Here is a 21,993-nt window from a genome sequence, read left to right on the forward strand (position 1 = left end):
GCCCGTTCTCGGGTTCCTCGTGGCTTTACCCAGCAGGTCTGAATAGAGGATGATCAGGACCACGGGCCTGAGTGCAGGTGTCTGAGATGGTCTGCACTTGGCTGTGCTGGGGGAGGAGGTCTTTTGCTCCACCCCTTGGCGTCTCTATAAAAACCCTGGGCCAGAGACAGTCGGGGCCTGTTGGAATAGGTTCCAGGCCCTCTCGAGGCTATCCTTTATTTTCTATCTGTTTATCTCCGCAAGATTCTCCGCAATAAATCCTTCTATCTAATATTTCCTGCTGCTTGCACTCAAGAAAACTCTGGGGAGCTGTGGGGTTGGTGGGTAAACGCCCCACACACACCCAGGACAGGAACCACTGCTTTTTACTGCTTGAGGACCTACCAGACTGTTTTTCCAAAGGGGCTGAAATTTTACATCCCCACCGGTGTACAAGAGTTCCATCTCTACCTCCCTGACTCTAACCTCACTCACAGTCAAGGCTGTTATTCACTTCTCAGATCTGTCCCTTCTCACTGGCTTACCGTCCATTACTTACTTTCCTGGAAAAGGCATTTATTCAGGTCTCTTGCCTATTTTGTTGTTAATCAGCTATATAGGAACTTTTTTGAGGCGGGGTTCTCATTATATAGACCAGGCTAGTCTCCGGCTGAAGAGAAGCTTCTGCCTCTGCCTCCCATGTACTGGAATTAAAGGTGTGCGTTTACTAGGCCTAAGATATTGATTACGTATTACGTATATGTGCAGATATTTTGGCCTGTTTTGAGTTTATTTATTTGTATGAGGTCTATACGTGTTATTAGTAGAGTAAATGTATACAAAGGAAATATTTCAAAGAAATACACAGCACCTCAAATTCTACAAACTACATGATTTTATTTATAACATTCATCATATCGCTTAAAGTTGCCCATTTCAACAGTGCCCAGTTACAGATCCCCACTTCCGAATACTTCTGAAAATGTTTTCGGGTAAAGTATCATTCAGTACTTCTGTGCACTGCTATCCCAGGTCCTGCCGGTGAGCACTGAGGAGGACACCTGGTGAGCTTACCCTCCTCATCTTCACCCAGGCGGTCTCATGTCACCTTTATTCGTGAGATAATTTCATTCACAAAACCATTATTCTTGGCGACCACCTCGGCCTTCAGTTGTTTTAGCCTCACTGTGATGTTCTCCTCCGACATGTCGGCAAAGGGGACCTGCTTCACCTTGGACAGGAACTCCATAATAATTTTCTCACCTTGCTGAAAAACACCCATGTCCCAACATCATTAAAATGTCTCTTTAAAGTCCTTTAGGCAGAAATGAACTTCTTTTCTTTTAAAGATTTATTTTTATATGCAGGGTAGTGGTGGTGCAGACCTTTAATCTCAGCACTCAGGAGGCAGAACCAGGTGGATCTCTGTTGAGTTTGAGGCCAGCCTGGGCTACAGAGCAAGTTCCAGGACAGGCACCAAAACTATACAGAGAAACCCTGTCTCGAAAAATGGAAGGAAAAAAAAAAGGTTTATTTTTTATTCATGTGTCTGTATGACATATGTCCATGGTGCCCTTAGGGGCCAGAGGATGGTGCTGGATCCCCTGGAGCTAGATTTATAGGAGGTCATGACCCACCAGATGTGGGTGCTGGGAACCGAACCAGGGCCTCTGGGAAGCAGCAAACACTCTTCCTCAAGCCAGCCGGAGCAATGAACTCCTTAACTCTGACCTCAATGTGCTACTCGATGGTCAGCAAACATTTTTATTGAAGCAGGCAAGCAATTCTTAGAATCGCAAAGCCCTTGGCTGCTAAGAATTTCCCAGAGCAAGTCATTAATAAGACTGTTATATTTTTGTTTTGTTTTTCAAGACAGAATTCTTTGTGTAGCCCTGGCTGTCCTAGAACTTGCTCTGTAGCCCAGGCTGCTCTCAAACTCAGAGAGATCCACCAGCCTCTGCCTCCGGAATGTTGGGATTAAAGGCGTGTGCCACCGCCTGCCGACATTTATACTTTATTCTCAGATGATAAGGAATTGAGATTTAGTAGTTCTTCGAGCCCTCTGCTTTAACTGACATGGAATTGAATCTCAGGGGAAAAGAACTTAAGGTTTATAAGGTATACTTTGGGCATAAACACTGAAATTCACTCTTACGCACGCGCCGCGCGCACACACACACACATACATGTGTGCACATAGGATGTTTCCACTTCTACTTACTGCTCAGTGTTGTACCAAATGACATGGTTATTACTTTTAGGGCAAATTCCTGAACTCATTCTTCATCTACAAAATGGGGATATTATCAACATCACACATTTCTCTTGACTTGAAGAATTTACAGCAGGTCCGAAGCAATGATGAGTACTATGTAATTTATTACAGCTGGTGAAGCAGAACTCAATAGCCTGTTTTCACACAAAAGAAGCGAATAGGCAACCAGCAAGTATCCAGGAGCTAAAAAGCAGATATCTAACTAGTAAAAGAGAAGCACTTCTCCATTAAAAATCACATATAAGGAGTTTTTGGTGAGATGACTGGGCAGGAAAGGTAAGCCGCCATCTGAATTTGATCTCGTAGACCTACATGGTGGAAGCTGGGAATGAATGCCTGTAAGCTGTCCCTGACCTCCACAAGTGCACCAGGGCTCTCTCACTCTCGCTCTCTGGGAAATATAAACTCCAGCATTGCCAAGACAAAATGTACTTTCTAAAAAACAAAAACAAAAGCCTATACTAACAGCAGTTAAGAATGTTGTCTTCTTTAGCTTTAAAACTTTTCAAAACATGTCTTCTTATATCAAAAGTACATGATTTCAGTTTTCTTGGAAACTAGGAATTACATAAAACAGCCTGCCTAATTCCAATCTTCAGGATCTGTGAGTTTGATGTATTAAGGGAAGGGTGGATACAAAACCGTTCTGGGCTCAGGATGGCAGCTTTCCACGTCTAAAATTATGAGCAAGTTATATTTTTCCTCTTTGTACAGCAACTATCTATCTTTAAAAAAAAAAAAAAAAAAAAAAAAAAAACACTGGGTAAAAACTAAAGCTGTGCCAAGTCCAAGTCTGCCCCAATGTACCGCACTGTAGCGCTGCCAGGAGCGGGCAGCAGCTGGAGTCGTCTACGACTGAGCAAGCCTGCGCTGTGAGGAAGAGATGAGCTCGACAGACACACGCTGCAGCTGCAGCACCATTGTGAGCATCCGATCTGACCCACTAACTCGGAGGGCTCAACACAGGATCCACCCTGGGAACAGACAGCCTGCCCACAAACAGCGCTCCAGAAGGAGTCTCCGACACACCCGTTTCTCTTACTTGCTTATATTCTCAACAAAACGAGGGCAGAAAGGGTTTTTGTTGTTGTTTTACTTAGTCAATTTAGCTGGACATCTATAGCTTTAAAGATGAAATCTAGATTAACATGTATTTAATTAATTCTTTATATTCCTTACTCCTACTACCAAATCTAGTACTTTAGATGATACTGGGGGGCAGTGTGGGTGACAGGAGATGGGGGGCAGTGTGGGTGGGAGGGGGGGGGTGGGGGGGGGGGGGGGGGGGGGGGGGGGGGGGGGGGGGGGGGGGGGGGGGGGGGGGGAGGGGGGCAGTGTGGGTGTGGCAGGAGATGGGGGCAGTGTGGGTGTGACAGGAGATGGGGGCAGTGTGGGTGTGGCAGGAGATGGGGGGGGGGGGGGGGGGGGGGGGGGGGGGAGGGGGGTGGGGTGGCAGGAGATGGGGGGCAGTGTGGGTGTGACAGGAGATGGGGGGCAGTGTGGACGACAGGAGCTAAATCCAGAGGTTCCTGCGTGCTAAGCATGTGCTCTCACAGGACTACATCTGGCCCATATCCTTTCGTCATACAAAGGAATATTGGCTAGAAATTCAAGAGAAAGAGAGAAGCTGGGAGCCAGGAATGGTGGTCCACATGTTTAAATCCCAGCACTCTGGAGGAAGAGGCAGGTGGATCTCCGTGAGTTCTGGGTCAACGCAGTCTACATGGTAAATTCCAGCCAGAGCTATATGGTGAGACTCTATGTCAAAAATGAAACAAAACAAAACAACCCAACCACCACCAACAACCAACCCAGGGATATGTTTTGGTTATGCTAAGAAATATGAACCAGTAAGAATGACCAATAATCAAGTACTGGAACCCTGTAGGGGAAGCCAGACTCATCATGGTTCCCGATACGCACAACAGAGGACCAGTAACTAAAGCCAAGATGACCAACCTCTCTTCCAGGTAGCACTTCTTGGCAGGTGGTTCCATTTCATCCCGTCCCTGGAAGGTTCCAATGTTCTGAAACTCCTCAAGTTCCAGAGCTTTCTGTCTGGCGCACTCAATCACATGCCGAGGGAAATTAGCAAGCTCAGCCACGTGAATCCCAAAACTCTGATCACAGACACCTACAGGAAACGGGTGGAAAGAAACAGCGGCTACGCTAACGGAGTGTCCCTTTTATTGTCTCATCAGAACACGTGATTTTAGATCATTTCAAACACATTAGCCAAGCGGTTCAGAGCACCTCAGACAAAACTTTCAAGGACGTGACTCACATCCTCCCCCCACTGTGCCTTACCGTCTCAAGAACAAGTGAACCCAGAGACTGCAGCCGCGCTTACATACGCTTACGTACGGTGATGCACCTACAAAGCTGCTCAACTCAATCGGCACCAACTGATTAAAAAAGACTAGATACTGCTATAATCAACGAGGCCATTCCACCTCATCTGGTAATTAAAAGAGGTTTCTTTCCGGGGTAACTTACAACCAATAGGGGGTGGATTACAGGATCCAGGAGAGGTGAGGTGCAGTCCAGTGTAGTTCTCTGGGGAACTCTGACTGGGTCTGCACACCAGCCTCCAGGACCATGAGGAGCTAAGAGAGCGAACACGTACGCATCTCGGGTAGTAAGGGGTCTCCTCTTGCCACACCCCAGGGGCAGGTCATAGGCAGGGGTGGCAGTTACCCGCTGCCATACTGGGGCAGTGTCTCAAGGTCAAAGCTGGAAGAGCTACCGACTACAACTAGGTGTACTTATTTATTCCCGCACTCTGTCTAGAGGCAGAGACGGCTCAACTGCACACAAACAAAAGTCGACCGCGGGCAAGTATCCGCTAGCACACCCACGAGGGGTGAACTTGCTTCATTTCTCTGTGCCACACTTGTCTAAGGCCTGAGAATTCTGAGGCCACTTCTGTAGTATACAGCACACAAATAGCAACTTAAAAACAGAACCAGAGTTTCATGCTGAATGCCAGATCTACCCAAAATACCGTTTTCTCTAACAAATATCAATAATGTGAACACAGTAGCTCAAAATAATTCCCACTGCAGCAAAAACAAAGACCATGAGAACAGTAATAAGAACAAAAACATGTTCATGGGAAATCAAGACAGACACATGAAAAACCTTATTCTGGGGGTTGGAGAGATGGCTCAGAGGTTAAGAGCACCAGCTGTTCTTCCAGAGGTCATGAGTTCAGTTCCCAGCAACCACGTGGTGGCTCATAACCATCCATAATGAGGTCTGGTGCCCTCTTCTGGCCTGCAGGCATACATGCAGACAGAACACTGTATGCATAATAAATAAATACATTTTTTAATTAAAAAAAAAAAAAACCCTATTCTGATGACTGGTGAAATAATCATCCAACATGGTAAAGTAACCTTTCAGAAGGTTAGTACCATTGATACTGTAATGTGAGTGAGGGCCAGACCACAACCATCAGATTTTCTAGGAGGAGGCCACAGCATCAGCAGATGAACATTCCAGAGCCACTTCTAACAGCGCCAGAGCATCTGGACTCACCAGCTTTAAATGACCATGTTTCTAGAACACAATCCTAAAAACACGAAGAGCCACATATGGCTCAATGGTTAAAAGCATGGACTGCCTTTCCAGAGGACACAGTTCAGTTCTTGGCACTCAAGTGAGGTGGCTTACAACTCCCTACAAGTCGAGCTGGAGGAGATCCAACCTTTTCCGGTCTCCATAGTTGCACTCACATGCACTAAGCCACACACAGACAAGACATAAATACACAGTTAAAAATAAAATAAAAAAGATTCCACGAAAATAATTACGTCAAGGTACTTTCTCTCCTCCACACACATACTTTAAAAAACAGCAACAAGCCAGCCTGTGATGACGCACGCCTTTAATCCCAGCACTCGGGAGGCAGAGGCAAGCGGATCTCTGTGAGTTCGAGGCCAGCCTGATCTACAGAGCGAGATCCAGGACAGGCACCAAAAGTACATGGAGAAACCCTCTCTCGAAACCTCCTCACCCCTACCCCCCCCCCAAAAAAAAGAAACCAGCAACCAAAACAACCTACATCTGTAACTGTAATAAATCAATCCCTCTTCCCCTTTATTATTTTGATGCAGTAATGCAGATAATGGAAACTGCTCTTGTCTAGACTAGAAAGCCAGCAGTAAAGAGCTCCTTAAAAACAATTAACAACAATCGAGAATAAATAACGTGGTGGTTACTACTTCTGACACTGAGTCCCCGTCAAGCTGTGCATGCCCACCTTTTTTCACTTGGTAAAGCATAGTTAAGGTTTCTTCACTAGTTAGCGCTGTGACATGCAGATTGTTGACAGTTGGTATCTGGCTGGCCAAAGCAGTGAGTTCATGGAAATGGGTTGCAAACATGCAAAAGGCACCAATCTTCGTTGCAATGTACTCTGAGATAGCCCAGGCTAACCCAAATCCATCGTAAGTAGATGTTCCTCTTCCCAGTTCGTCAATGATGATTAAGGAATCTTTGGTTGCTGACCTGAAATGCATAATTACACGACATAGAATGTAGTTTGGAGTCTGGTATGGTGGCGCACACCTTTAATTCCAGCAGAGGCTGGTGGATCTGTGAGTTCAAGGCCAACCTGGTCTACAGATTTTCAAGATAGCAGGGCTACACAGAGAAACCCTGTCTCGAAAAACCACCACCCACACCCACACCCACTGTAGTTCAGAGATCAGGACAGAAGAGGGGAAAGAGCCAGAGGTAGTGGATGTCTGCAGCAAATATTCTTTGTTGAACACAGGCATGGCACACATGAATCCACTTAGCGAGTGTTATTTCTCTCTCTTTTTCGACTTTTTGAGACAGGGTGTGTCTTTGTAGTCCTGGCTCTCCTAGAGTTCATTATACAGACGAGGCTGGCCTCAAACTCACAGATACCCAGCTGCCCCCCCAGTGCTGGATTAAAGGAGTGCGCCACCGCTCTCCACGTGCTTCTTTTCCTGTCAATTGCCACTTCATTTCTTTAAAGGTAAAGTTATAGATTTATTGATCAATCATTGGTGTTAAACTGCAACACCACAGAGGATTTTAGCACTCTCTAAAACAGCAGTAGGTAAAAGAGCAAATGAGCACATGACATAACAACCTTCAGGGAGGAAGTATTTTCACCATTAGAACTGTAAGACTGAACTGGAGAGGTGGCTTGGTGCTTAAGAGCACTGACTGCTCTTCCAGAGGACCCGGGTTCAATTCCCAGCACCCACATGGCAGCTCACAACTGTCTGTAACTCCAGTTCCAGGGGACCTGACACCCATGGCAAAACATCAGCACATAAAACTTAAGGAACTTAAAAGATAGAGGAGGGTATGGATAAAGGACAAGGAGGACTGTTCCAGGTGTCCTGAACAGTGGAAGCGAACCATTGAGAACATTACTATGCATTTTATGTGGTGTATCTGTGTGTGCACCAGTGTATGTATACCAGAACCATTGAGAACGTTACTATGTATTTTATGTGGTGTATCTGTGTGTGCACGAGTACATGTATGTGCTCCACAGGCATAGAGGAACATAGAGGAACACAAGTTGGAGGCACCTCTGCACCTAGAGTTACAGAGAGTTGTGAGCCGCCATGTGGGTGGGTGCTGGAAACCAGGTCTTCTGCAAGAGCAGAAGTACTCGGAACTGCTGAGCCCTCTCTGGTCCAAGAACTTTATTTTACAAGATTACAAGCCGCTTCCCCTCTGTGTTCAGACATTTGCTATGTTGCCCAGGCCAGTCTCAAACAACTAGGACTGAGTTCCTCCCTGTCTACAGAGCAGCCCAGGCCAACAGGTGTCCCAGCTCCAGTCACCCTTTTAAGATAACATAAAGTACATACAGCTCACAGGCAAACAATCACTAAACCAAGAATGAATCCACAAATATATTTCACACAAAGTGGGGCCACAGGTCTCCATTTTCAGGGGACGGAGACACACACATACCTGAGGATAGATGCAGTCTCCAGCATTTCAGCCATGAACGTGGAGACACCTTTCAGCTGACTGTCACCAGCCCCAACTCGAGCCAAGATGCAATCCAAAATGGACACCTCTGCTGACTCACACGGCACAAAACACCCGATCTGGGCCATGAGCACAATCACCCCAGTTTGACGGATGTATGTTGATTTACCTCCCATATTGGGACCTATGAAACAAATTACATCAAAAAGCAAAACATTGATTTCTTTCACTAGCAATTGAGATACTAGTCGTTCAAAACTGCAACTGAAGATTACCTAAGCCACAATGGTATGCAAATCAGACACACAAGCCATCGGAGAAACATGCACCAAGTCACCGTCCACACTGCATCCAAACGCAATGTTCTCGACGTTTCTTCAGACAAACTTGCACTGAGCCCTTTTACAGGAGACAGGTCATACATAAAACACACGGCTAACCTGGAGCTTGACTATGATGTATAAATCTACATATATTACCCTGGCTAAGATACCTACAGGATAATTTAATGATGTCAAGAGTAGACCCAACTGATTAGTCAACAGATTATTCATTAATAAATGGGCTAGTAATGAATAATCAGTCTGGGCAAACTCCTCATTATCACTTAAACTCCATGCTACATGATCCTTCTTTTGGCAAATGTACAATTTCCTTGTTTGGGTCAGGTTAAATAAACAATTTAAATAGCCACTTAGGGAAATGACAGAATGACGTCATAACTCCCCCAAGTTTATCTGCATAACTCTAACTTCCCTATTGTTTTCTAGACTCTGGATCCGCTTACTATCTCTCAGAACAGCTCAGTTACTTTTAAATGAATATGAACACAGTGGTACATCTCAAAAGGATTGAGAGCCTAAGCTAAGTTTTTCCAGGAGACAATTCCTATCCACTCTTCTAAAGACCAACTCTGGTGAGCTTTGTGGGTGAAACAATGTTTGTTTTAAATGCTCTGAATGCCTGCAATAGAATTTTTTATTGATATAATATTATCTCCTAAAGTTTAGCCACCCCAAAAGACTTCCTTCTAATCAAGATCTGAAAGCATTACCAACCTGAGTAATACATTTTTTTTTTTCTAATGTCAGAAACAGAGACTTTCTTCATCAATTTAAAACACATTATTTCCATTGCAGCAGTTAAAAAAAAAAAAAAAAAAGGGGGGGTTAACCCTTCACAAAAGGCCCAGAAAGTAGGTTTTTGGTTTGTGCCTTTCCCCTCCTTAAACAAAGTTGAGCAGCTGGGTAGTGGTGGCACACACCTTTAATCCCAGCACTGGGGGCGTGGGGCATGAGGGGGGGGCGGGGAGGCAGGTGGATCTCTGTGAGTTTGAGGCCAGCCTGGTCTACAGAGCAAGTTCCAGGACAGCCAGGACTACACAAAGAAACCCTGTCTTGAAAAACAAGAAAACAACAACAACAAAAATTTACCAGTGATGATGTGAAACATCTGTTTATCCTTTTCAAAATGCACATCATTCGGAATAAAGGCAACTTCATCTTGAACTTCAACACAAGCGTGCCTGGAGGCTTTCAATATAATTCTTCCTGTTCCTTTCTCCAAGATGACTGGCCGTACGTAAGGAACGGGTGCGGCATTTGAGACGTGAGCAAAGCTGACCACGGCATCTAACTGAGCTAACACATCATTGAGCGTCTGCATTGGCTCCACATAGCCTGCAAAAACATGAATCAGGTCATGCACATGGGATTATCAAATAATAAACACACACCTTATAATGAAGACCATTCAAAAACTTAACAAGTCTGCTATGATGAAATTCGAAAAGAAGCCTGAAACCACGGACTGGAGAATTGGTTCAGCGGTTAAGCGCACTGGCTGTTCTTCAAGAGGATCCAGGTTCAATTCCCAGACCCATATAGCAGCTCACAACTATCTGTAACTCCAGTCCAGGGGATCTGACACCCTCACACAGGCATACATGCAGGCAAATCACCAATGCACATGAAATAAATAAATCTTTAAAAAAAAAAAAAAAAGGCTGAAACTCAATGCAGTGTTAAATTTTTAAATATCCTCAATGCTTTCCTTATAAAATCCCAACACAAAAAGGCACTTCCCCCTCCTGCAGGATATTAGCTGAGCCTCAGTTTGTGCAACTGGTGCACGCAGAGCACTTCAGTGTCGTGGGTCCTGACGGCCACTTGACACACATTCAGGACGCCACGCTGCGGCCGCAGCACTAGAACCGAGTGATCACACAAACTCGCTAGCACAGGCTAGACTAGAGACGTGAAGATGGCAGTGTCAGAATTCAGGGCTGACTCTGAATGCTAATGGAGTGAGGACAAAGCCACCACGTGTCTCCTAACCTACCACCCGGGTGTCAACGTCAGCAGAGTCCAGAACACAGCTTAACTTCAAGAATACGTAAGATTTTCTGTTCAAATGCCTGAAATTTGCTTCTTTTTTATTTATTTATTTATTTTAGACAGGGTCTCACTATGTAGACCAGGCTGGCCTTGAACTAGGTCTGCTGGCCCCTGCCTCTCGAGTGATAAGATTAAGAGTGTGTGCCACCATGCCCAAACGTTTCATTTTTCATTCTCTGTTCTACATAAAAGTAATGTCTTGATAATTAACTTAAAAATGGCCAAATAAAATAATCATCTCATCCTATCATAAAATTATGTTCTTGTTGTTGTTGTTTGAAAGGAAAATCAAGGAAATGAAGGCCTAGGAATTAACTGACCACTAACGCAGTACTTACTAAAATATACTGACTTCGAAATGACAGGACTCAAAGCCAGGTCTTTGTGTATGTTAGACAAGCTCTTCACAGCTGAGCTATAAAACCACTCGTTATTACTTCTAAACTTGGTAAGATTCCAGCCACACTAGGGCTGGGAGACAACTCAGTGGTTAAGAACACCAGCTGCTCCTGCAGAGGACCTGAGTTCAGTTCCCAGCACTCACACTCGGTAGCTCACAACTGTCTAACTCCAGTTCCAGGGATTCCAATGCCCTCTTCTGGCCTCTGCAGACACCTGAATGCATGTGTTGAATATGACTGTAATCTCAACACTTGGGAGGCAAGAGGGTGATGAACAAGACTAGCCTACAAAGTATGAACTATCTCAAAATTAAAACAAGTAAATTTTTTTATAATTAAAAAATTAGGCATTTATTTATTGTGTGTGCATGACTGTGCACACATATGGACATCAGAGCACAACTTTTGGGGGCAGTCAGGTCTTCCCTTCTACCTGTGGGGCCTAGGGACCAAATCCAGGTCACACAGCCTAAGGCAGGCACCTTTATCCACCAAGGCATTTCACGGGCTCTGAAAGATCTGTAAAAGCATCTTGTCTCAACTTTGAAGCTGGTCTGGGCCAAAAGCTGAACCCAATGGAGAAAGACAAGAAGGAGAAAAAGGAAATCTAAACTGTTTCCCTACATTTTAAAAGAAGTTAGCATCAATTCAGGCTGACTCCAAATACGAAGCTCCAGATTCAGAGGTTACAACCCAGACCTTTACTAGCAGGCGATGAACAGTTTCTGTTTTGTTTTGTTGGTTTTGAGGAAGACTCATAGTTGAAATAAACAGTATTTATAGGTTCTTTAAAATATAAATTAGATTCAAGAACACAAATCAACTAAATTACGGTGCTTCAGTTACCTGATATCATCAAGCAAAAATATAATCTTAATAAACCATCCCATTCATTTCTGCACCAATACATACAGCATGTTCAAATAAAACCTCAAGTTCTGCCTTTCTTCTGCTTTATTACGAACGCTCATAACAGTGAAACAGTTTACAGAATTAAACACGCACATAGCTTTTTCAGATTCATCACTCCTAAGTAATCAGTACACAGCCCTCAGAAAAAAACATCTCCCTGTTTCTTCACGCTGTCTTAAGTGTGCTCTAGACCACGGTGGTGGGGTCACAGGACCGTACAGTAGTTAGTGTTCCCATTTTCCCCAGCTCTATTCTCAACTGCAGCTCTGGGCCTTTGACTTGGTTGGTGTGTTCCTTTAAGTCTCCCTTAATCTTGAACAGAGCCTGTCCCTCTTATGATTCTTGAAAGGACCATTTGTAAAGAGTCCACGCATGAAAAAGAATGAATGTCCCACGATCCAGATCCACCCAATGTTTTCCTGTTTCTACAGCAGGCTAATGTGTGGGGCAAGACTACACACAGTGCTGCTGTGGGTCTGAATCAGCTCGGCTCGTGCCGTCATCCCACGGCTGCTCCTGTCAGCGCTCACCTCCTGGGTGTTTATCTGTCAAGTTTATGTCTAAACCCTTCAGACTAACACACATCACTGCCTACCCTGCACTAAACATACACTCGCGCCATTCTATAGGCAGGTAACATACCGCGATTCACATTGATTGCCCCTTCAAAGAGAAAAAGACCACCTCCAATGATGGATGCATCAAGACTAGACTGAAAATCCATGGAACAGAATACAGAACTGACACCTGCTGTTCTTGTATAATCTGTACTTGGCTTTACAGTGATATTTACTTAAAAGGAACAATGTACAGTGGCTCACACCTTCAATCTCAGCCCGTGAGAGGTACGACAAGAGCACACTTCAGCTAAGGAGTTCAGAGACTACCAGGACAAGTGATCCTGCCTTCAAACAGTAAGAGCCAGTGAGAGGGCTGAGTGGATCAATGCCTGCCACCAAGGCAGACTACTGATTACTGGAGTTCAATCCTAGGACCACAAAGTAGAAAAGAGAACCGATTCTTGCAAGCTGTCCTCTGGCCTCTACAAGCACAGGCATGCATGCACACATACAGATAAATAAATGTAATAATAAAAAATTAAAACAGAAGCAAAACTATCTTCAAACAGCCTGATGCTTTTCTATTAAACAAACCGGCCATATTCAAAACATTCCATTTACCTGAAGAAATATTGACAATTTCTTTAACAATGGCATCCTGGGCCTCCTCATACTCGCCTTTATTCTTAGTATATTCTTCATTTAAAGAAGAGAGTTCACTGCAAATCAAAACATGGCATTATTAAAAATATCAAAATGTTTGCCAGAAGTAAGGTTAATTACACAAAATACATTCATATTTGTCATATGAAGTATCTGAACAATGAAAATTAAAAATTGAAATACAAGTAGAAAAATGAGCAACCAAGCTGGGTGTTGTGGTGCATGCCTTTAATCCCAGCACACAGAATGCAGAGGCAGGCAGTTTTCTGTGAGTTAAGGCCAGCCTGGTCTACACAGTGAGCTCCTTCCTGAACAGCCAGGGCTTTGTAAGAGACTACGTCTCCAAAAATAAATAAAAAACAAACAATAAACCGGGGGGTGGTGGTGGTGGTGGCGCACGCCTTTAACCCCAGCACTCAGGAGGCAGAGCCAGGCGGATCTCTGTGAGTTCAAGGTCAGCCTGGTCTACAGAGTGAGATCCAGGAAAGGCGCAAAGCTACACAGAGAAACCCTGACTCAGGGAAAAAAAAAAAAAAGAACCAACCAACCAACCAACCAACCAACCAGAAAAACAACAAATAACTAAATGAAGGAAAATGGGCAGCACAGAACACCAAAAGTATAGGTTAAAATACAAACTACTGAAGAAAGTTGAAGATAAACCTAGGGAAAATGCTGGCCTCAAAGAGAAGGAATGGAAGCTGGCTGGCGAGGCGGCTCAGCAGGCAGCGGTGCCCACCAGTCTGACGGGAGAAAACAAGTCACCCTCCGCCCTCCACGTGTGCAGTGTGGCATGCACCCCCCCCCAACCAAATAAAAAGCAGTAAGTGTCTTAAAAAGAAGAAAAGGAATTAAGAGGGAAAAAAGAAGAGACACAGCGAAGTGGAAGGAAACTGGCGGGCCAAGGGCCTAAGAGCAGCACAAGGAAGGTCGCCATGGGGAATGCAAATGGGGCTAAAGACAGGACGAGAAGGCGGCATCGAGTGAGACCGAAGTCCGGCTGCACAAGAGGCGCCTGCTCCAGATCACAGAGGCCACAAGTCTAAGACTCTGAGCGACACTCACGGGAGCCTTTTAAGAAGAAAACTACAGAGCAAGCATTCCACCTGTTCCACAACTTGAAGAGCAAATGGATTTTTTCACAACTTTTAGTACCGTGTGGCCGTTCAGTCCACTCTTTTATATCTGAATAACCCATAGGCTCCTTGTTTATGTAACTTAAAATGTATTTTATTGAAACAGGAGTGATACAATGTATTAGAAAAACAATATGCTTCTAATCACAGCATTTGGGAGGCAGAGGTAGGCGGATCTGTAAGTTCCAGTCCAGCCTGGTCTACAGAGCAAGTTCCAGGACAGCCAAGGCTACACAGAGAAACCCTGTACTAGAAAACCAAAAAGAATTAAAAAAAGAAAAGAAAAAAAAAAAAAACTTTCTATCTATGAATAATTCTATCCAAAACTTCCTGAGATCAGTTTTACAAGAAAAAGAAGAAAAAAGTTAAGTTTTTTCAGTAGCAAACATAAAATAGCTGTAATATAGTGAACAGCCCAGTAAGGCCGTAAGTATCTACCTTAACTAATTTATACATTCAACTGAAACGGCAGATGTTTTTCTTTCTACTTGATAAATGACACCAAAACTTTCCTAAAGAAATAAATGAGGGGCTGGAGAGATGGTCAGCATTTAAGATCGCTAGCTGCTCTTCCAGGACCAGAGTTCAAATCCTAGCACCTAGGTCGGGCAGCTCACAGCCACCTGTAATTCTAGCTCCAGAGGATCCAAGGCCTCTGGCCTCTTATGCACAAACCCATTTGCAGACACACTCACCTAAACATAATTTTAAAAACAAAACTAAATCTTTTTTAAGAAAACTAAACAACAATATGAAGCAGAGCACAGGGGAACCAGCTCCAGTGGACACAGAAACATCAATTATTAATTCAATCTACTCGGGTTTTTAGAGGCTGTTTCTGTTGCTTGGGGTAGGATCTCACTCGGATGCCGGGGCTGCCCTTGAACTCACGGCAATCCTCCAGCCTCCGTGGAGCTGGGACTCCAGGCACGAACAAGCCTCCTGGCTAACAGCTGAGTATATGACGAGCTTCTTGGGAGAGAGAAAGCCTGACTCTCGGTCGATGCTTTTTAAACAGTGACCGCTAAAGTAAAAGCTCTCTGTCAAAGACATCGGAGTAGCATGCTCGCCCACCTGTTGGTAAACTTAACTCCGTTCTTCTGAATGTCCACTGTGCTGAAGTTCTTATTGTTTCGAAGGACTCTTTCTTCCTTGCAGGTCACACGAAAATAATATCCAAACTGTGCGCTGGAATCCAATTTAATCTGTTTGCCGGCATCCAATCCTTCATGATCAGAAAAAAAGTAGGTCATAAACACATACACTTTTCAGTGTAAAAGTCAATATCATTACATCTGAATAGTGCAACACTTAGGACAAGGCAACACACTGGAAACTACTATATCTCACTGGAGAAGATTCAAAGCCCACTTCATTGGCGAACTATGTAAAATACGCCTATGGAGTCCTTAACCTCTCTTATAAAGGCTGGCCACTACCATGGAAGAAGCTGCTCTTTGTACAGGTAAACCCACCCAAGGTGGCCAAGCACCAGCTGTGAACAGCACTCACCGATTCAGATGTTGGACACCTATGAGCCTGGGTATGGTATGGCCCACGCTTAAGCAGTTTTGCATGCATAGTGCTGCTTTTATTTTATTTTTTAATATTTATTTATTCCCGTGTGTGTAACTGTGTGCCATGGTTTATGCGTTGAGGTCAGAGGACAAACCATGCGAGTTAGTTTCCTCTCTGCACCACTGGGTCAAAGGCTGGCCATGAGGTAGTGAAGTGCCTTGACTCACTAAGCCTCCATCATGGGCCAGGCTTCTCTATTTAACAAAGAATGGTTGAAAATTAGGGCAGAACTGAAAACGGCCAAATGCAATTTCTTTTTTTTTTTAAATGATTTATTTAAATTTGTTTTGTGTGCATTAGTGTGAAGGTGCTGGATGCTCTGGATCTGGAGTCACAGACAGTTGTGAGTTGCCATGTGGGTGGTGAGAATTGAACCCAGGTCTTCTGGAAGACCAGCCAGTGTTCTTAACCACTGCACCATCTTTCCAATCCTGCCAAATGCAATTTCTAAACAAAATTGACTGGACAATGAGAGTCTAGAACAACTAGGCTTTATTCTTGTTCAGTGCAGGAAATTTCAGAGCATACAACGATTTACCAGATCAACTTTACGTATCTAAGATTTGTGAAATTTTCTATCCTGCCCTCTGCTCATAATTTTACTCAAAATGATTATTAGACCACACTATAAAACAAAATACTATACAGCAATTTGTTAGCTGAAGAACAGTAACTGAAATTAATAGCAACAACTACAGACAGCCCTCATCTGCGGAGAAAGGACAGCAGAGAGCTGTGTGTAAAAAAAAAAAACAAGGTTTTAATAACAGAATCTCAAAATGGGAATCCCACAGTGACCATCTGCCATCAGCAACAATTAGTCTCAAACTGAAGCAAGTGCCCTCTTGGAGGCAGAAACCAAGATTGGGTACCAATGTGATCACTGTACAAATGATTCAGCCCTCCTTAACTCATTCTTACCAAGACCCCGGGCAGCACTTATTAACGTAGCCTGCATCTTCTTTTCCAGGCTATCCATTACTTCTCTTAGTTCACTCAGGTTAGGATCAAATGAAGGTTTTACAAGGAACTCATGGTTTTCCACCTATAAACAGAACAAGGAGTCACTAAACTATGCAAACAAATGGGTGAAGACAGAATTTACCTATGGAAATGTGGCTGATGTTGGCAGGATTGACCGTCCCTGAGTCACTCAGACAACACTGAGAAGAACCTCTACTTATTAACAGACTTTAACAGGAGCTCACGACGTCTAGATGCACAGGAATTACCCACTGGGAACAGCGTCTCCAATGCTAGCCTTACTGCTGAGGAACGTTCAGTGTTTGGAACCATCACCAAATTATAGCTTTTCCCAAAGCAAAGAGCTGTCTGAAGAACATCAAGTAACAGTCCTAACCCAGCACAGGACCCCACTCTAAGAACGCTGTATCTAGTTAGTGCTGGCTAGACCTCAGCGGGTAAAGAACTGTTACAGTTACATGTTCATCAAAATTCATGATTTGAAAACACATTTGGGTGTGGGGGTGACTGCTGGGTCAGACCCAGTCACGGCACTCTTAAACACCCTGCTTCTGTAAACTGCTCCCACATTCCATTTCTGGAGACAGGGTCTCCCTGTGCAGCCCTGGCTGGCCTGAACCCAGAACTTGGGGATCTGTCGGCCTCTGCTCCAGAGTACTGGGATTAAAGGTGTCCACCGCCACGCCTGGCTTTTGTACCTATTATTAAATAACAAGAAACTGTAATGAAAAATGGATCTCATTTATGAGAGGAAAGACAGGCACGAAATTTTTAAGTCTTTATTATGTAGAGACCTTTACAAAGACAATTTATTTGAAGATTAAATAGAATTGGTTTCAAGTGATGGGGCAAACCATGGAAACAGGCACTTAAATGTTAATAGCTGTTCATGCCTAGTGATTGTTCTTTTTTTAAAACAAATGACTAAAAGTTAAACAAATAAAATTACAAAGGAACATTTTAAAAAGAAGTCTATCTGTACCAGGCATTAAAATTATTAAATACACAATTATACATAAAAGCTTAATATGAGAGTGAGTCAATTTTCTCAAACAAGACGACAAAAACATTCCCTAAATAAGGCTGAAACAAATTGCTCCTAATTATTATCCACTTAATCAGAGCACATCTTCACACTCCTAAAGTGAACTACCTAAGAAATAAAAATCAAATTACAGAAAGCTAGCAGAAAATGAGTATTAAAAATAAAACATGTTTCAACTATATAAAATATCAAAAGCTAAAATTTTGAATAGTTTTCTCTCTCTCTCTCTCTCTCTTCTTTTTTTCTTTTTTTTTTTTGGTTTTTCAAGACAAGGTTCTCTGTGTAGACCAGGCTGGCCTCGAACCTGGAGATCCACCTGCCTCTGCCTCCTGAGTGCTGGGATTAAAGGTGTGAGCCACCACAACCGCCTGGCTGAATAGATTTTTTAAAGATGAAAGATATATTATCAGTTTTACCAAAAATATAAAAACATAAAGGGTAGTTTTTCTTTTTATCAAGGCACTTCTCTACATGTTAAGCATTAGGGTCATTGAATGGACAGGCATAAGCGCCTGAAATGAGCCGAAAAGAGGGAGGAGAACACTGTAATAAAGGATAGGACTATTTAAACAGCCCTGAGCTGTTCTCCAGCCTTCCTGATGCAGGCACAGTCCACCACAGCGTCTTTCCTACCTCCTGCCCCCAACCCTAAGAAAAAGAAACCGCAGCGACACCAGTGAGGCTTCGCAGAAACCACACACCCTTCTCTCCTTCACATCTGCTGAGAGTGGAAGTTGGGAGACTGTTTAAAAACGAAGAGGAGCAGGGGCTGGGCATGCTGGTACATGCATTTAATTTTAATCCCAGCACTCAAGAGACAGAAGCAGGCAGATCTCGGAGTTTGAGGCCAGCCTGGTCCTATATACGAAACAAGTTCCAGGACAGCCAGGAGTACAAGAATTTTCTTTCTTGAAAAAGAAAACAACAGGGAACTGGAGAGATGGCTCAGAGGTTAAGAAGCAGTGGCTGCTCTTCCAGAGGTCCTGAGTTCAATTCTCGGCACCCGCATGGTGGCTCACAACCATCTGTAATGAGATCTAGTGTGAAGGCACACATGCGGCAGAACACTGTATACAGAAATAAATAAATCTTTCAAAAAAAGTGGGGGGAAGGGAAAATGCAATAAGGATATGTGTTATTCTCTGACACTGCAATACTCGAAGATAAAATATGTGCATAATAATCTATCAACAGAACAGAGTATTAATAGTCATTTAAACATATAATGAAGATTTTGTAGAATAAGGACCAACACTTGAGACAACTACAGGGGAAAAACAAGGCTGTCCGGTGGACTGAAGTGTGCTACATAACTTGCTTCTTCCAGGGAAGTTCCTATCCTCAACCCCACCCCCCAGAAACCTAACGCTTAAGCAGAACCCTGAGAATTCTCACTAATTCCAAGTCTGGAGAGGAATCCTTATCTCCTTCCTGAAATAAAAAAAATACAGTTCTGAGAGCTGCTGGGAAGCTGGAGAGGTGGCTGGGTAGCCAACTGCTCCTAAAGAGGACCCAAGTTCGGTTCCCATTACCAGCACCCACATGGAGGCTCTCAATCACCTATAATTACAGTTCTAGGGATGCAATATCCTCTTCTGAGGATTTCTGGCTCCTGCATACACTCATAAAATAAAATAAATATGTAACAAGTAAATGTTTAAAACAAAAACGGAGAAAGAGCGAGCTGTTGGGAAGACCTAAGCAAAGCAAGGGGGAACTGAACAAGTAGGTTTTAACTTCAATAAACACAGCTAAAGGGAGCACATCAAACGGCCACCCTCCAGCAGTCTGTCACTTGCTTTACGGTAGTCTTTCAAACACTACTGTTGTAGAGTATTATTTTAAGGTGTGTTACTGTTGTTCATGTTGCATTTGTTTAGCTCTGTGAAGCTGTGTTACTGTGTCTGTCTAAAACACCTGATGGTCTGATAAAGAGCTAAACGGCCAATAGCAAGGCAGGAGAAAGGACAGGTGGGGTTGGTAGGCAAGGAGGATATATAGAGGGAGAAATCTGGCAGGAGAAAAGATTGAAAAAGCCAGAGAAGGAGGAGGATTCCAGGGGCCAGCTACCCAGCCACGGAGTAAGAGTGAGAGTAAGATTACAGAAGCAAGAAAAGGAAAAAGCCCAGAGGCAAAAGGTGGATGGGATAATTTAAGTTAAGAAAAGCTGGCTAGAAACAAGCCAAACGATGGCAGGGCACTGATAATTAAGAATAAGCCTCCGCCTGTGTATTTTATTGGGGAGCTGGGTGGTGGCCCCCCAAAAGAGCAAAAACAACATCAATGCACTATCACCTACCTGGCCACTGAAACAAGCCGCCAGGTCAGCAAAGGTGACAGACAAGACAAGCAGGGAGCTCGTAAGTGGGATGAGACCAAGAATCAAGACGAAAAGAATGAGAAAGAAGCCGGGCAGCGGTGGCGCACACCTTTAATCCCAGCACTCGGGAGGCAAAGGCAAGCGGATCTCTGTGCATCTGAGGCATTTTCTTAATTAGTAATAGATGGGGGGAGCAGCCCACTGTGGTGGGCAGGTGGTCCTCGGGTCTATAAGGAAGCAGGCTGAGCAAGTCATGATGAGTAAACCAGTGAGCAGCACTCCTCCATGACTCTGCATCGGTGCCTGCCTCCAGGATCCTGCCCTGTTTGAGTTCCTGTCCTGACTTCCTTTGAGGATGAACCTCCCCAGCTGCACATCACAATAATAGCAGCCCTGACTAAGACTCAACAACCTTGTATCCACAGCCCTGAGAAGGGAGAGTGAAGGCAGACTCTCCCTGGACCAATAATGGGGTTTGGATAACAACCGTCTACTATTTATGCTGGCAGACAAATCGATGTTAGCTGCTGGCTTTTTTATTGCCTCTGCTTCTACTGTGATCAAAACGGTCTTTTTTAGTAAAGCATATAACTGAGATCAAAGATAATCTTTCCTAGCTTCCCTCAGAACCAGATGTGGGGTTCTGAATCAATCCAGGCCAAGGGAATGTGAGCAAAAGTCATGTGTACCATTTCCAAAATAAACGACACATTTCGACTGGCTGGAGAGAAGGTGAGTCACCTTGCACTCTGAAGATGGAGACAGGCACCACAGCGGTGGAGAACCAGGACAGGAGCGCTTGCCCGTCCCACTGGCCGGGGGCCGACACACCTAGACTACTGTCAGGATAAAGCTAAAGGCCTAATCTCAGTAAAAGGACCAAACGCTGCCATTCTGGCTCACACCACCAGTATTCACTGCTGCATTTTGTTTTCATTTTCACTCACAGCTACATCTTCACCTGAATAAATCTGGAAAGCCCCAGACTGAGAAGAAACCTTGAAAGCTCCACTGAGGCAGGGCATGGTGATGCATGCCTTTAATCAACAGTCAGGTAGGCAATTCTGGGAGCTGGAAGTGACTTCAAGGACGGACAGTCGGGGAGATCGATACAATTTACACAAAATCCAGCTAAATACAGAAACATGGAGGGTCCGGGGAACCGCTGAAGGAAGACCCCAGACTCAAATAGTATGTAAGGACAGTGAGCATTTATTATACCAGCATGCATGTGGGGTTGTTCGCCTGTACCAAAGGGCAACGACACCAAGGCGGACGTTTAAGCACAGCTAAGCGGAGTTTTGGAGGCAGTTAGACCATCTCATACATAACTGGTTAAGCAGGCAGCAGTTATACTAGTATATTCGTTAACTGGCCGAGGTTTAGTCCTATCATTTCTGGACACATCTGCACAAGCTTGGCCGTGACTCAGAAGGGACTGCTGGGTTTGTCCTTGAGATGCCGAGACGCTGACTTAGACCCTCGCTGTTTGTTCTCTCCCTCGACCCTGAATGTGAGGACTTGTAGATAAATGGCCCTTTGTTGGGAGAGACACCTGTTTGTCCTTCTCGGAGAGCTGGAACCTAAATTCAGTTGTCAAAGTGGAGAGTTTAACTCCTTCACACTTGTAAAATGAATGAGGAAAAAAGCCAACAGGACACACATGTGCACACACATACATGCACACTCACAAAAAATTCAACAGGAAACACTGTATACATCCTAAGACCCAAGACCCAAGAGAAGGCTATAGGCA

The 21,993-nt window shown here is 44.1% G+C and overlaps 1 protein-coding gene across 2 annotated transcripts in view; it reads right to left on the bottom strand.

The window, feature by feature from the left end:
• Positions 1-851: 851 nt before the first annotated feature.
• Positions 852-21,993, bottom strand: part of Msh2 (mutS homolog 2) — a 60,668-nt gene continuing 39,526 nt past the window's right edge. The window contains exons 9-16 of one of the 2 annotated variants that reach the window (XM_028892925.2): positions 16,810-16,933; positions 15,385-15,535; positions 13,133-13,230; positions 9,676-9,921; positions 8,222-8,426; positions 6,519-6,766; positions 4,210-4,388; positions 852-1,246 (exon numbers count right to left, since the gene is read on the bottom strand). In XM_028892925.2, coding sequence (XP_028748758.1) covers positions 1,079-1,246; positions 4,210-4,388; positions 6,519-6,766; positions 8,222-8,426; positions 9,676-9,921; positions 13,133-13,230; positions 15,385-15,535; positions 16,810-16,933 — 1,419 coding nt within the window. In that variant the 3' untranslated portion in view covers positions 852-1,078. Of the gene's footprint in view, positions 1,247-3,706; positions 4,389-6,518; positions 6,767-8,221; positions 8,427-9,675; positions 9,922-13,132; positions 13,231-15,384; positions 15,536-16,809; positions 16,934-21,993 lie in introns of those variants that run through there. The other variant, XM_028892917.2, reaches the window with a different exon arrangement.

This window comes from Peromyscus leucopus, chromosome 22, assembly GCF_004664715.2.
Source record: "Peromyscus leucopus breed LL Stock chromosome 22, UCI_PerLeu_2.1, whole genome shotgun sequence".
NCBI classification, from domain to species: domain Eukaryota; kingdom Metazoa; phylum Chordata; class Mammalia; order Rodentia; family Cricetidae; genus Peromyscus; species Peromyscus leucopus.